Raw genomic sequence first — 14,985 nt, 5'->3', positions numbered from 1 at the left:
TGCCATGTTATTTTGCAGGTTACACTGAAATTTTTTTGTCACAAGTGTGGATCAACTAGAAGGGTGAAAACTAAAGTGGCTTCATAGAAGTGGATTGCAGAAAAGGTTGGACCTTCACTAAGGAGGCATCCTGATCTTGGTGCTATGGCTTTGAAAGAAGAGTTGGAGGGGAAGTACAATATCACTCTTAATTATTCTACAATATGGGCTGGTAGACAACATACAGTTGACAATATATTTGGATCATGGGAAGAAAGCTTCCACGAGTTGTACAAATTCAAAGCAGAGGTTGAGAAGAAGTGAAACAAGTTGGGGACAAAGTGTACTTCAATATATTTTGTGCATTCAAGCCATGTATTGATGGGTTTTTGAATGACTGTAGACCTTATTTAAGTATTGATTCCACTGCCTTTAATGGGAGATGGAATGGCCATCTTGCCTTAGCTACAACATTAGATGGACACAACTGGATGTTTCCAGTTGCCTTTGGGTTTTTTGATGCAGAGACAACTGATAATTGGATATGGTTTATGGAGTAGCTACATAAGACAGTTGATGATCTTCCTCATTTAGCCATTTCATCTGATGCATGCAAGGGTTTAGAAATAGTTGCTAAAAAGGTGTACCCTTGTGCAGAGCATAGAGTCTTTCAAACACTTGATGCAAAATTGAAGTGTTTTAGCACTACATGAATAAGATACATGAGGCGGATCCTATGCTATTTCTTGTGGAAACATTGGTTATTTAAGTGGCACAAACTCTTGTAGATGAGGTGAATGTTTTCTGATCAAGTGAAATGTGATTACATTAACAATAATATAGCAGAATCATCGAATGCATGGATCAAAAATATAAAGGAACTCCCAATAACTGAGCTTGCAGATGTACTGAGAACAAGAATAGTGCAGCTTTTTGATAGGAGAAGAAGGATTGTTGAGAGGTTGCAAAGTGTAATGCTTCTAGTTGTGGTTGAGCAAATGAATGCACAAACTAGAGGTTTGGGCAACTTGAAGGTTATGGGCGGAGCAAAGGACACAGTTGAAGTGACAGAGACTAATCCTGATCACCAAGTAGTTAGACATGTTATGAACCTGAAAAACCACGAGTGCACTTGTAGGAAGTGGCAAGTTAGTGGCAATCCCTGTACACATGCGTTGGGATTCATTTCTACTTACAGAAACCACAAAATTGAAGATTATCTTGATCCTTGCTACTATGTGACCAAGTTTAGGATAGCTTATGCAGGAGTCATTGCTCCCCTTATTGACAAGTCTCAGTGGACACAAGTTGATGTTGGTTTCATGTTGATGCCACCACTCCAAAGGACGTCTGTAGCTTGATAGAAAAAGAATAGAATACCATCTTGTCTTGAGAAAGGAAAGACAGAAGGGAAGGGAAAGTGGAAGGTGCTATATAAGGGGTGTGGTGAACTTGGTCATAGATAGTCATCATACAAATGTAAACTCAATGGTGCCAAAAAAAAAACTAAATCAAGTCTTATTTGCAGTAACAAACTGTCATTCCTATCATCTTATCCTATATGTATTTGTTATTGAAGGAAGAGGCGCAACAGAAAGAAGGTAGACAAGTCGAGCAAAGAAGCAGAGGCAAAAGGTGACAAAATAGGATGTCATCAATCAAAGCCCTGGCCTAGTCACAAGAAGGCAATTGGCAATTACATTGGCTGCTAGGGATGCAACAGTTTCTAGGCTAGCAAAGTCTCTAGCCAAGACCACAACAAGAAAGAAGCTTACTCCAAGGAAGGGGGAAAAGGCCGTGGAGGAGGCCTAAGCATATCTACCTACTAAGAATGCAGTGCTACAAAGATAGATGATTGTAGTATTGTTTTGCTAGGAAACTATGAACCTGTGTGCTTGTAATATTATTTTGCCAGGAAACAATGAACATGTATGCATGAAATATTATTTTGCCACCAAACAATATGATCAATATCTAGAACCTGTATGCCAGGGAACTATTAACGTGTATGTCAATAAGTTTGTGAACAAGTATTGCACTTGCCAGTGAACTATCATCCCAAAGTGATCATTTTCATTCCAATTGGTATGCAAAAGCATTCCTGGATACATGCACAAGTTGGTACTATCTACATGTCCACCAGCTTTGATGATTACTTACATACTAAAATAAATCCCTACTGAGCTACTTACAAGGTCGATAAAGATGGCCATCAGCATAAGAACAACATTCAGGCAACCCAGAAACAACAGTGCTTTCACCCATGCAGGCAGCTGACCAATCTTGCTATCATCTCCATTCTTCTCCTTCATTGTTGCCTTCTTCATTGCCACAATCTCTTGCTTAACAACCTCCAGTTCTTGCTTCCAGTCTGTTGTAGCCTCCTGAACATCAGGAATTGCAACACCAACTAAATTTGAGTCCATACCAATGATTCCTTCATCCATAAGATGTTCTTCATACTAGTTCTGCCACTTCTAAAAAGGGAAGCCACCCCCTACATACTGAATTTCTCCTGACATCAACAATCTAACAACTCAAAATCGACAAAGAAAATACAATTTACTAGCAAAATACGTACGCTATGCCGGTGACGAGTGCACTTGAAGAACTTCTTGCCATAGTTGGCATCAGTCCAAGCCGTCAACTTGAGCACCTTCCCCACACCACTCTATGGGCATTGGATCAATGGCAGATCAATCAGTGCTTGGCACCACGTCACCAACCTCAATCCCCTGGACTGGACTCCAGACCACGACGAAGACCGCAACATGGTCACGTGGTGCAGTGGAGACAATAGGGGGAAACTACACCAGAGAGAGAAGGGGCGGCGTGACGCGGTGCGACGGAGAGAAAAGGGGCGGCGCAGCAGAGAGAGATCTAGCGGAGATGGCTCGGTTGTACCCAATCCATGCCTATAGCGCATCATGTACAGAGCCAAAGGGCATTTCGGTCATTCCATATAACTATTATCCTTGCAAAATATCAAAAAGAGATGGAAAATACCAGAATGTCATGAAATAAAATAATTGGTTGATCACCATGTTAAAAGATGAAAGGCACACAAACTAGTGTCAAACTTGGAGATGCACACAAATTGAGTCCTAAATACTAAAATTTCCCGTTCTTTTCAGTTTGAGCAGAAAATACCCCAGCCATCTCCCCCGCCACCCCCCCCCCCCAAAAAAAATCCCATCCAAAAAATCCAAAATCAATCCCTGCATGTTACACCATTGTCTTCCCAATCACCCCAGCTCCTATTCCATCCAAATATTATTCGCATGCACAGTGGATTGAGCGAGATCGAGAAGGGAGAAGGAGCAGCGGGCTGCATTGGTTCAGCAGGAAGGGGAGGATCCAGAGCACCCAGTGCAGCAACAGGATACTGTTTGGGTGCAGCCATCGAACATTGGAGTCTGTCATCCACCCAGAGTCTAGCCATCCTTGCTGTTGAGGAGAGCAGGGCGTTGCCGCCGCCGTTCGTCATCGGGTTGTGACTCAAGTGGTATGCTGTTGATCTGAACCACAAGGTGAGTTTTAGTGAGTTCTTAGGAATCCTATTCGTGTACTAGATTGGTAGACAACTTCACCCTACCACACCCATGGTTACCTATAGACATGTCGCTGCCTCGGCCGCTGCCGGCGATGCTCCGGTGGCTGTTCCATTGAGCCGCCACTGCTAGCATGCTCTACTAGGTCCTGTGAATCCGTTTTGGTGGTTGCCGATGAGCTCCACCACACTCCTTGCCACTGGCGAGAGCTCGAGGAGCTGATGCATTCTGCCTCTGGGTTCTTCCGAGCATGTAACAGTAGGGGAGTATAGCAGACTAATGGGTGCACGGTTGCACAAATCAGGAGGTTTGGGCACCTAGTTTACAAGCTCACTGACCTTAATTTATATGTGATACTAGGATCACCTAATATGCCACTGATAGGTTAAACCCAGTTGTAAAATGATCGGTGCAAACTTAGATCATTAGAAGGACCAATTATGTGCTAATGTGATACTCATTCATTCAGTTTAAGCATCTTCTAGGAAATTCTTTTATGGGGAGAATTCAACAAAATTAGTAAATAATACTGTTCTCACACAATATATGTTCTCAGTAATGTATCAAGAGAATTTCCAGTAGGGGGAAATTTAGAAATAGTTGGACAATCCAAACTGAATATTGTTCTATGGAATTATGCCAATAACTTGAAAAATTCATAGGAAGATAAATATAGGTCCAATTGATATGAATCCAATTTTTGTTAGATTTCTTATGTTCTGCTTTCCCTAGGAAATTTGTGTGTTGTCATGGAAACTTTGCCCCTAACACTAGTTAATAATTAACTTGTGCGAATTCTAAAATAGTCCAAACACCAGGCATGCTTTTGGACAGATCCTCACTAAGATGTTAATAACGTGAGGAGATGAATTTCCAAATTGCATAATTCTTGTGTCATTGTATTAATAACTCAGTGTACTACATCTCCACAAAAGTTCATGCATATTGGAGCATGTCTCATGGCATGACATCTTTTTGATTTGAGTGCATTTTTCCTCTTGATAGACACCGATGTTCCGGAGAGCAACATGTTTAAAACCGAGGAGTTGATCGAAGAGATAATACCTAAGCACCAATACAAACATCTATGCATACTTCTCCTATATCTTGGTGAATTGTTATTGGCCGATTTTACTAGATATTGATATGTGTGGTATATGCTTGTTTAGGGAGTTGTTGTTGAGAATCGGCTATAACCTATGTTGATATATTGTTGATTGATATATTGTTGATCTCCATCCTTGTAACATGGGTATAACCATATTAATGTCTAACTTAAAATTTATCCGGAATGCTCAGTGTAGCGAAAATGGCCCTATTAGGCTATTATTGTGATTTTGGTGATTAATGACAACATAGTCAATAGGACTAACATGTTTGTCAAGAATATATGTTAGTTGGTCTCATGGATACAATACATGAAGAAGTCACTGCAGTCGGGACAAAGTTTGGTTGAATTGGAGAAGTCCCAGGAGATTTGTTCTCATCGGATGATCCGGTGTTAAGAAAATTGTACTCACCGTAGCATTATGTCTAGAGACAGATAGCCTCACCAGATGATCCGGTGATAAGGAATATGCATGCCAGAGCAATTCTATCAAAAGGGGTCAGAGTGGATTGCACTCGCCGGAAGGTCCGACAATCAAAAAAGGATGTACACCGGACTATTTCTTGCAGAGAAGAATCCAAGTACAAAAGATTGAAGATCAACTCACCGAATAGTCCAGTGATGAAGTGATGCACACCGGATGCTTCCCCGTAGCATTTAACAGAGTGTGTGGAAAACCCAGAAAAGAAGAAGTTCTACACACCGCAAGGTCTAGTGATGAAGATAGTGCACACCGGAGTATTTTGTGCAGAGAAGAAGTTTAGTGCGGTCTAGCTCAGGAAAACTCTCCAGATAGTCTGGTGATGGATTGATGGTTACATCGGACAATCTGGTGTTCAGAAGAAATGTGAGTGGAGTTACGGCTAGTTTTCTCAGATGTACACACCAAATAGTTTGGTGCTTGTACTACTATTGTCACCGGACCATTCGGTGTTCACAGAATATGTGAGTCGTTGAGAAAACGGCTAGTCCGCGAGGTTGAGGCTATAAATACCCCTCTACTCATTCATTTGAAGTTGCTGGAGTCCAGAGAAACTTTTGTACATCTAAGAAGACATCCAAACCATCCAAGAGCATAAAGTGTTCATCCAAGGCAACTAAGCACACCATTAGTGAGTGATTAGTGCTTATAGGCATAGAGAGAAGAGTTGTTAGGTGCTATAACCTAGAGTGCGGATCAAAGCGTGATCCAAACGTGTACTAAGAGGTACACCGGCACCTTGGAGTCTTGGTGACTCGCCGGTAACTTGTTGACCCTCCGACTTGGTGTGGAGTGGCGGCAAGAGGAATGTGCAGGGATGTGGAGGCCCTTGTCTTTGTGACTAAAGCTCCGAAGTGAAGATGACGTACAAGTGACCGAAAGAGAGGTTAGTGGTGAGATCTCGCCTTGGTGGCTTGGTGGCTTATCGTGCTTGAGGTCTTGTCTTGGTGACTTGGTATCTCAAGAGCCATGACCGGAAGAGACTTGGCGACCGGGAACATATCCTTTGTGGAGCTTCAACATGGACTATGGGTGGCTTGTGTGCCACCGAAACCACGGGATAAAAATTCCTCGTGCCGAGTTTGTCTCTCTACCTCATTTATGTTTCCGCATTTACTTACTTGTAATTTACCATGCAATTCTCTTAAGCGGTAGAATAGACACACTAGATAAGTCTAGAGCATATTTAGATAGAAATTGAGATAAGCTTATCTTGTGAAAGTTTTGGAGCCAATAGTTTTAAGTGTCCTAATTCACCCCTCCCCCCCTTATGACGTCCTCGATTCCCTTCACTTAGCAATGCATAGGTCACCGGTAGAAGTCGAGTGGCGGATTATCCATAGTTCGCGAGCTATATGGCTTAATTAACATTTACAAAAATAATAATACTGGGATGATGAGTTGTGAGAATGAGATGAGATGTGGACGGTGTTAGAGGAAGGTCAGGAGAGGGAGCCAGGTGCCATAGATCATTTGCATTGTTTAAGCACCGTTTGTTGGCACAGTTGACTTAAGCACTTTTCCGTACTACCATACATCTGAATAGTAAAAGGATAAGCTAAGTATCGTAAGTCACCACGTTTATTTGACTCATGTGCTCGTGATGTGAGCAAGAGGGCTTGTAAGAGGCATCTGAGGTTGCTCCGGGAGTAGACTTAGGTGGCCTCCGCATTCTCGGGTGTGGGAACAAATGTTCGGGGTGGGTAAGTGAAGGGTTGTCACATGAATTATCGCTTGCAACCGACGTGTTATATGGAAGGTGGTCTCGTGTTATGTGGGTAAAGACATACTCCCCTGCAATGTGTAAAATCAATTCAAATTATCACGCTCTCGATTACGAGCAAGCTTAATGTTCATTAGACATCATCATAGAGTCCCGTTTGGTTGTGGTATGTTGTTCCGTGGGATGTCGGGAGATGATTCTTGTATGTATTATGTTGAGAAGAGTTTCTTTACTTGTTAGCTATGTTTATGTACATGCTGTCATATGAGGATAATGTATGTTGTTGTCTTATGTTAGTTGCTCACATCATGTGTCATTTAAATTAGTTTTCGCATAAATCAAGTTAACTTATGGCCTATCCTTGCTACATTCATCTAAATACATTATCCTTCGAGTAAGAAATATATATACCCTATTGAGTAAGTCTTGCCAGTACATTTGTACTCACTATGCTATTGTTGAGTTTTTGCAGTTGAATGTAAGCTTGTGTACGACTACTTAATGCTTGTCTACTTCAGTGATGGCAAGGATAGTGCTGCTCTACTCAACCTAACTTTGGGGTGTCTTAGAGCAAATGACACCACCATCTTTGTTGTTTTGCCTATTATTCCACTGAGCATAGACGATTAAATGTTAGATGATGAACTTGGCATGTAAGTAATTCTCTAGCATGTTTGACATCTAGTTAAGAACTTGAACCTGTTAGTTTAGCTCTCAACCTTTAATTTTTAGCTTCTAGCACTCTAACTTGTGGACTTGTAATATCATTTAAGACATGTAATTTAATTTAAATACTTATTTTTTATTATGTCTTGAGATGATATGCTTGTTGTAAAGATATGTGTTGTGATCTTAGGCTAATTGAGCACATATCGGGACTACCGGGATCGTATTTGCTTAAATCGTTAGCGGCCGTGCTGGACATCTTAGATGTGGGTTAGCACGTGACATGACGAATAGCGGACATGTACTAGCTCTCATCTTATTGGATGGTCAGGTCTTTCGATTAATTTGAATGTGATTTGGAGGCGTTCACACAATACCTATGCACACAACGACTCTGGGAAGAATTAATTGCCAACATTGTTTTGCAAGCATCGCAAGATTTGAACACGTGGAGGTCACGAAACCTCAGTCCTCTATCTTTCTTTGGTTGCATCAGTTTCTCCTATGGCAGCCAGTGTATCTTATCTTTGTCTAGCTGACTCCACGAGTATGACATATCATTGAACTCACTTGGTTGCAAAAAGCTTTTTATGAGGTCGAAACACACCATTGCATAGGTAGGAATCGCTTGAGCCACCGCCTTCACAAGTATTTCTTTCACAGCTTTGGATAACAATTTCTCCCCCCATCCTTGAATAGTATTGAGAGGCCTTTGATTTTGAGTGACTAATATATACATGCATGCCCAAGTACTTCTCATTCACCGATTCATAATTCAACTGCAAAATTTTATGTGATGTTTCGGTGGTGTTTTTTTATTTCAGATCTTTGTTTGTTGCTGTATTTTTTTTCGGAATCAGACGGTGGGAAGGCATTCCGCTGTCTGGATCTAACGTCAACAACGCGTAACGAGCAGTGTCCGTATCTGCGTTGATTGAATCTAATGGCTCATATTTGAAGCTGATCTTGGCCACTCAAGAGGTCCACAGCACGTGCATGCCCTGGCATCACATGGCGAGACCAGATTGGCAACCGGCTAAAGCCCAAAGCCCCAAGTATGTAGGCTTTTCTAACGGATGATAGGAGTATATAATTATAAAATTTCAAAATAGACATATATTTGTAAATTTTAGATTTAAAAATATAAAAAACACTAGGGGTAGGCTTTGAGCGACCATCAACAACATTTCGCCCACTAGGGAAGCATGGCCCATCAAACGCCCTTCAAGCCCAGCTTGGACAAACACCAAACGTCGTCGTCTCCTCTTGTCCGCAGCCATCGCTTTGGCACACTGCCCTGGTCACCACCGCCCGGACGCCGCACCATCCACTGCTCTCCATGCCACTACGGCTGCTGCTCCCTCCCCCCCCCCCCCCCCTCTACCACTTCCGCTCCAGGCTCCTCGCCGGCATCTTCTCTGACGCAGTAGAGTCCCCATCCAAAAAATCAAATGTTCCAAGCATATAAATTGATTGTTCCAACAATGAAAATCATATGTTCCATTGAAAACCGATTGTTCAGGGAGCCAGAGGCGGTGCACGGCAGCCTGGAACGGGAGGAGCAGCAGCCACCGGCATTGGAGTGCATTGAACGAGCCAGCTTACGTTCGCCGGCGTCCCTGCCGAGGCATTCTTGGTCAGGAGTGCCGATAGTATCTACCACAGCACAGCGCACGCCGGAGGAGCGCCGGCGACGGTCGTGGGAGGACTTAAAGTGGTACGGCCATCCATCCAGCCGAGATCCACCTATAGTGGAGGCAAACCAACCTCAACGTCGTGCACACCAAACTTGGCAACAGGTACACAAGCAATTCGGTTGGCAATCAACAACTCACAATCAAATTTGCTAGCATGGTGGGAATGTGACACATACAATGGCACTGCAGCAACTTAAATCTATTTGTGTATTCAGACTTGACGAGCCTCTTCTAAATGCTTTGAGCAGTTCTTAGATCCATATGAACATCATATCTGATTTGGGCATACACCCTAATGTGGACATAAGATTATTACAGACAGAATGACAAATAATGTCCACATGGCAAACATTATTTTCATCAAAACTTAATCGGCGACATACAACAGAGCTAGAATAATTGTGATCCCTTCATTCTTACTTGACAAACTCCTTGGATCTCTACACAAGATGTGCGACGGCGTATGAATTCCTTCCGTGGCGGTCTCTAGTTCTAGTTGCCAGACTACATGGGTTTCAGTTGAAGTATGGCAAAGACGTAGATCCATTCTACGGTGGTGCAAAATTGCAATGCCGAATATACTCATCGTCATAGTCAACATACTTTGTCCAAAGGTGCCTGAACCGGTTCATACCGATATCCAGCCAGGGCTTCATGTTGCCGTTGAAATGCACAACGGCGGCATTTCTAATCTCCTCCATGCTGATGCTTGGGTTGTACCCAAGTCCAAGAACATGCCAAGATTTGTCCAGAGGCTTTGTGGTGGAGTAGAATGTGATTAAGCCTGGGGGCAGCGTTCCAAGCTTCCATAATGTCCGGTTCTCATTCTGGAGATGATACAACCAGTAAGGAAGTCATATAATGAAAAAATTCAATAGAAGGAAAAAAAGAGGAGTATTGGAAGAAAGTTCCTCCAGTCACAGCTAACTACGATGTCTACAAGGATTGACTAAAAAAGCTACACATTTCAAGGGACATGGGAATGCTAACTTCAGTAATTTATCTTGCTGTCGTACCATTAGGCAATAACGACTGAACTTAATTATTTGACAAGCCATATGCTAATTAAAACAAGATTGACATAACAGCTTAACAAATTTTAAATAATCCTTACTACACATAGAAACATCAGCTATTGTCATCGATCATAAACAGAGTTACTCTTATATGATATAGCAATAGCAGAGCTACGCAGACTGTCTTATCACACAGAACAGCTTGGGAGCACATCATTTACCAACTAAGAATACAAATTATAAAATTTCAAACAACAAGAGAAACTATATCTGAACGGTTACCTGATTCTGCCAGTAATGGTACTGCTCAGTACTCTTCTCCCTCCTCCAAGAATTAAGATCAAAGAAATTCATGCCGTATGCCCATCCACAGGCATTAGGATTAAACCTCGCTTTGATAAGGGGGTGTGAGAAGTTCATATATTGTGCATACCGATGAAAAGATCCAAAGCATGTTTCTACTGCTCCATTCACCTTCCCATCCATGTCAATCTTCCACAGTCCTGTAAGATCCCTCTGTACCACAACATCATCATCCAAGAAAAGAATCCGGTGCAGCTTTGGGTACATCTCCGGCAAATAGAATCGCAAGTGATTAAGCATGGACAGATACTTTGGATTCCTAAACTTCATATTGCTAGCATCTTTGGTGGCATTCTCAAGCTTGTTCTCAAAATAGAATTTCTGGAGGTTTGCTGACTCCAGTTGCCGGAGCACAGGAACATACGAGGAGTTCAGAAATTTGTAATCCTCAAATGCTTTGACCTCATAGTGTGCACCTTTTAAGTCCATTCGTCGTATTATCACCTGCAGAGGCATAGCATACAAGTTTCAACTCACTTTTCACAGAAAGTACTAATGGACCAATGACCATTGAACCAAATTTGTTTCGATAACAAAATGACAACTGTTAAAAGAAGCACCATGTCAATATCCAAAAGAATAGACAAATTGGAGCCACTATAGTAATTCCAAGTTCTTATTGCCTTGATTAGCACAATACTACCTCCGTTCTTTTTTACTTGTAGTTTAGAACATCGACATGGTCTCCAACAAACATGTTTGACCATTACTTTTCACAAATACTTCTAAGTAAAAATTTGATGACTTGAAAGTATTTTTCATGACAAATGCAATAGTAACATTTTGTGTCTACTAGTGGTCAAAGTTTCTAAAGTTTAATTGCACACATCTTAGGACAACATCTATTTAAGAACGGAGCTAGTAGTATTCCATTGGAGTGATCTAACATGCTATGTCTAAAAACTCAGAAGGGCCAAAAACCACTACTCAACCAACCAGTTGGTACTTTCAACTGTTCTGATCTGCCCAGACAAAAAAATCTACCAAAAAACTGTCGTTTCACAAGATTTTGCGAGCTAGGACTTCCTTGGCTATATATGTTGACTACTGCAATGTGGCAATAGTTTTCTTGTGACTGCAACTCACACCATTCTTTGGAAAATTTCGTAGCACTGTGTATATTTGCTAGTAACTGACAAAAACTGATTAATACAGAATTACGGGCATGCCAGATTTCTTCCAAATGCACACGACACCATCACATGTAGAGAAATCAATCTTATATCCACATGAATGATCATTCTACAATATCATCCAGTTACTAGACAACGGTTTGGGAACAAAAAATTCATCTTTGACATGTTATTACACAATCATTATCCTCGTTGTTTACATAAGACGGATTTATATACACAATAATTACCCTCTTGTTGTTTCCATAAGAGGGATTTGTATACACAAAAAGATACTGATGTAGCAGCATATATGCAAGTCGGAGAAACAGAATTGAGCAAACCTGCATGGCGCCAAGGTTCATCCGGTCGGTGACAACATGGAAGACGTGCTTGGATGGGTCGTGCGAGTTGGCGACGGCGGAGCGCACGACGCAAGATGCCGCGAGCACATTGTCGGAGAAGATGGCGTAGTGGAAGAGCGCGGGGTCCTCGAGCGCCGGCTGCGGCGGCACCGGGTCCGCGTACTTCTCGGGCGCCGCGATCCGCTCGGCGGTGAGGCGGACGGCGAGGCAGTGGAGCGGCTTGGGGATGGATTTGGCGGCGATGAGGGAGGCGAAGGCACCGCGCTTCTTGGCGCGCGCGAGAAGCTCGTTCTGCGCGAAGATGGCGTCCTTGAGGCGCTGGATCTTGAGCTGCGGGTCGAAGAGCGGCTTGGACTCGGAGATGGCGGCTCGCGCGGCGCGGATCAGGTCCTTGGCCTGGAGGTCGAGCCGGCGCGCCTCGTCAGCGGCAGGGGAGGAGCCCGCGGAGGCGGAGGCGAGCTCTGAGGTGGAGACGGCGGCAAGGGCGAGGGAGCGGAGCGTGGCGGTTAGGTTGCGGTGGAGGGAGGAGAGGAGGCGGAGGTGCCGCGCGCGGTCGAGGTGGAGGCGGCGCGAGGCCGCGGCGAGCGCGGCGGCGGATGCGGCCGCGTCCGAGGCCTGCTTCCGGATCTGCTCCGCGCGGAGGCGGTCCCCGTTCACGGCCGCGGACCCGCCCCCGCCGCCGCCGGAGGCCGCGGGTGCCGCGGCGGCGAGGAGGAGGAGAACGAGGACAGCGATGGGACGGGCGCAAGGCCTAGGATTCCAGGCCGCGGCAGCCATGGGTTCAGAGCTAGCACGCCTCGTGAGGTCCTCGCATTGGTGAGAGAGAGAGGGAGAGAGCAGTGTGTACTGTGCAGTGGTGGGCTTGGGGAAGAAGAGGAGTGGAGACGGGGGTATTAAATTAACCGGGAGTGGGATTGGTGTTTGGGAAAGCAGCAGACGGATTAATCAATGCCTTAACGGCGACGGCTGGGTCCAGTCGTGTCGCCGACACCTTCGGTTCCTTCTCACTGACACGTGGGGCATGGATTGCTGGGCCAACGTGTCAGTCTAGGAGGTTAGTGTGCGTCGGTAGTGTCCGGTCGCGCGGACTCGTGGCCGCGTACCAGACTGACGTGGACCGGCACTCGACTGCTGGGCCCACATGTTGTTTGTTTCGGCGGGGAGCCACTGGGTCCGATTGGAATGTCGATTTACTGAGGCACGTGGTGGGGGGAAGCCAAGGCAGTGCGAGGTGGCCGGAATTCTGGTACTGGAGCTGGACCGGCCGATGATGGGTCGCATCGCAGCGCTGGATTTCGGAGAACGGATCTTCTGTGCCGAGCAGCACTGGTGCAGGCCCCATTGCCCGTACACCTCGGGTGATTGGTGGCGATCTTGTCTGTATGGACTGTATATAAAAAAAAATTAAGTGGAGTTGAGTTATATTTATTGAAAATAAAAGTGTTTGATTGGTTGTATTTATCTGTATAGGCTGAGCTGAGTTTCTATTTGTTGATCGAATTTAAGGTCGTATGAGCGAATACAAAAGTTGATATTGTAATTGCTTACTCGTATAAAGATGATTTTATGACACTGTAAGTGTATCTGTCTGTATGAGAAGACGCAGGATTATGCATCCATCGAGCCAAACTGCAGAGTAAAGCTCAAATCGAGTTTTACTCCCGGATCAAGATAAAGTCGTATATTTGCATCTACTAGATCAGGTTGTAATAGTGAATATAAGCAACCAAACAGATTTCTTTTCAACATTATATTTATCCACTAGGCCAGATTAAGATAAATTCGGATAACAACATACCCCTAACAACTCGAAAGAGATGAGTTGGTGAAAGTGCATCTAGATCCTTATGTGAGTTTTGGATAATTGATGATAAGCGATTAAGGGACTAATGATGTTTAATGAGTTTATAAACATATATTAGTCTCATGAAGTGTTAAATGACGTTAAAGTCCCTCAACAAGGAAAAGAAAAGCGGCTTGTGGAACTCAATAGATTTAAAATTATCTTTTATTTTTTTGAATTTGAGTACTATCAAGAGGAATGTATTTAGATAGACTTGAAGATGTCTCAGAGCTCAAAGTATCTTTTAATCTATTTATGAGAGATACAAAACACCCCACGAACATCGGGAAACTCCAGTGTAATGATGAAACTTGGAAGTTTCGGGCTATTCCGAAAGTTTCGGATAGGCGAAACTTCCGAACTCTCTCTGGATAGGGTCTCGAATGAGTTTTTTTGGATCCAGAAGTTTTGTATAATTCAAGAACCTCCGAATGTTGGAGCTCTAGAAGCTCCGGATTATGCCCGAATTCAGGAACGAGCCTTGTTCCGGCTACCTAACTGGCCAGAAGGTGTCGAACCTAACCCTATGGTAGAACAAGTGTGGGTGGATCGACACGGCGTAGAACTATCGCCTCTGATCTGAAACCCTCTTTGGGTGATTGGCGCATTTGCGGCTGCTATCACTTTATCCCATTCTTTATGTTCATTTGTCTTCTTCTTCTTCAGTTGCTCAACTGCTTTTCCCTTATCGTGGAGCTCACGACCCATCTGATAGATAGAATGATAATAACAAGATGAGTGAGTGCTTCGGGTTTAAGGAAAAGATATGAATTTGACCCAAATTCAAACCCTAAGCATGAATTGGACGTGAAATAGAAACGAACATGCTACGGATTCATGAATGCAACACTAGAATTGATCAATTGCACAGGATTGAAACAGATTTGAATGAATTTATCAAATTTATCACTAATTTGATCAAACTTGGATGAATTTCATGAAAGTGCTCAATAGAACAAACTAGGACTTGCAAAATTGAAGGATAGGCTGAATATGTGCTCACCATGAAGAATTTGAGAGAGAAGCCAGTGGTGATGGAGAAGAACGACGTCTTAGGTGGCGACAACGCTAAGCGAAGGGT

General features: G+C 43.6%; 1 protein-coding gene across 1 annotated transcript; it reads right to left on the bottom strand.

Annotated features, from left to right (window-relative positions):
• Window positions 1-9,383: 9,383 nt before the first annotated feature.
• Window positions 9,384-12,960, bottom strand: LOC133922118 (galacturonosyltransferase 8-like). Its single transcript, XM_062367296.1, has 3 exons — window positions 12,041-12,960; window positions 10,504-11,028; window positions 9,384-10,032 (listed from the first exon to the last, which is right to left on the bottom strand). Exons 1-3 carry the CDS (start codon window positions 12,836-12,838, stop codon window positions 9,754-9,756), a joined length of 1,602 nt encoding a protein of 533 aa, XP_062223280.1. The 5' UTR covers window positions 12,839-12,960; the 3' UTR covers window positions 9,384-9,753.
• Between the last annotated feature and the right edge of the window lie 2,025 nt (window positions 12,961-14,985).

This window comes from Phragmites australis, chromosome 6 (assembly GCF_958298935.1).
Source record: "Phragmites australis chromosome 6, lpPhrAust1.1, whole genome shotgun sequence".
NCBI classification, from domain to species: domain Eukaryota; kingdom Viridiplantae; phylum Streptophyta; class Magnoliopsida; order Poales; family Poaceae; genus Phragmites; species Phragmites australis.
This window is presented reverse-complemented; position numbering and strand designations above follow the sequence as displayed.

Excerpts from the sequence above, each read along its gene's own strand:
- LOC133922118 (XM_062367296.1), bottom strand. The coding sequence starts at position 12,838 with ATGGCTGCCGCGGCCTGGAATCCTAGGCCTTGCGCCCGTCCCATCGCT. Across the intron at positions 11,029-12,040 it reads TGAACCTTGGCGCCATGCAG|GTGATAATACGACGAATGGA; the intron begins GTTTGCTCAATT and ends ATGCCTCTGCAG. Across the intron at positions 10,033-10,503 it reads ACCATTACTGGCAGAATCAG|AATGAGAACCGGACATTATG; the intron begins GTAACCGTTCAG and ends TATCATCTCCAG.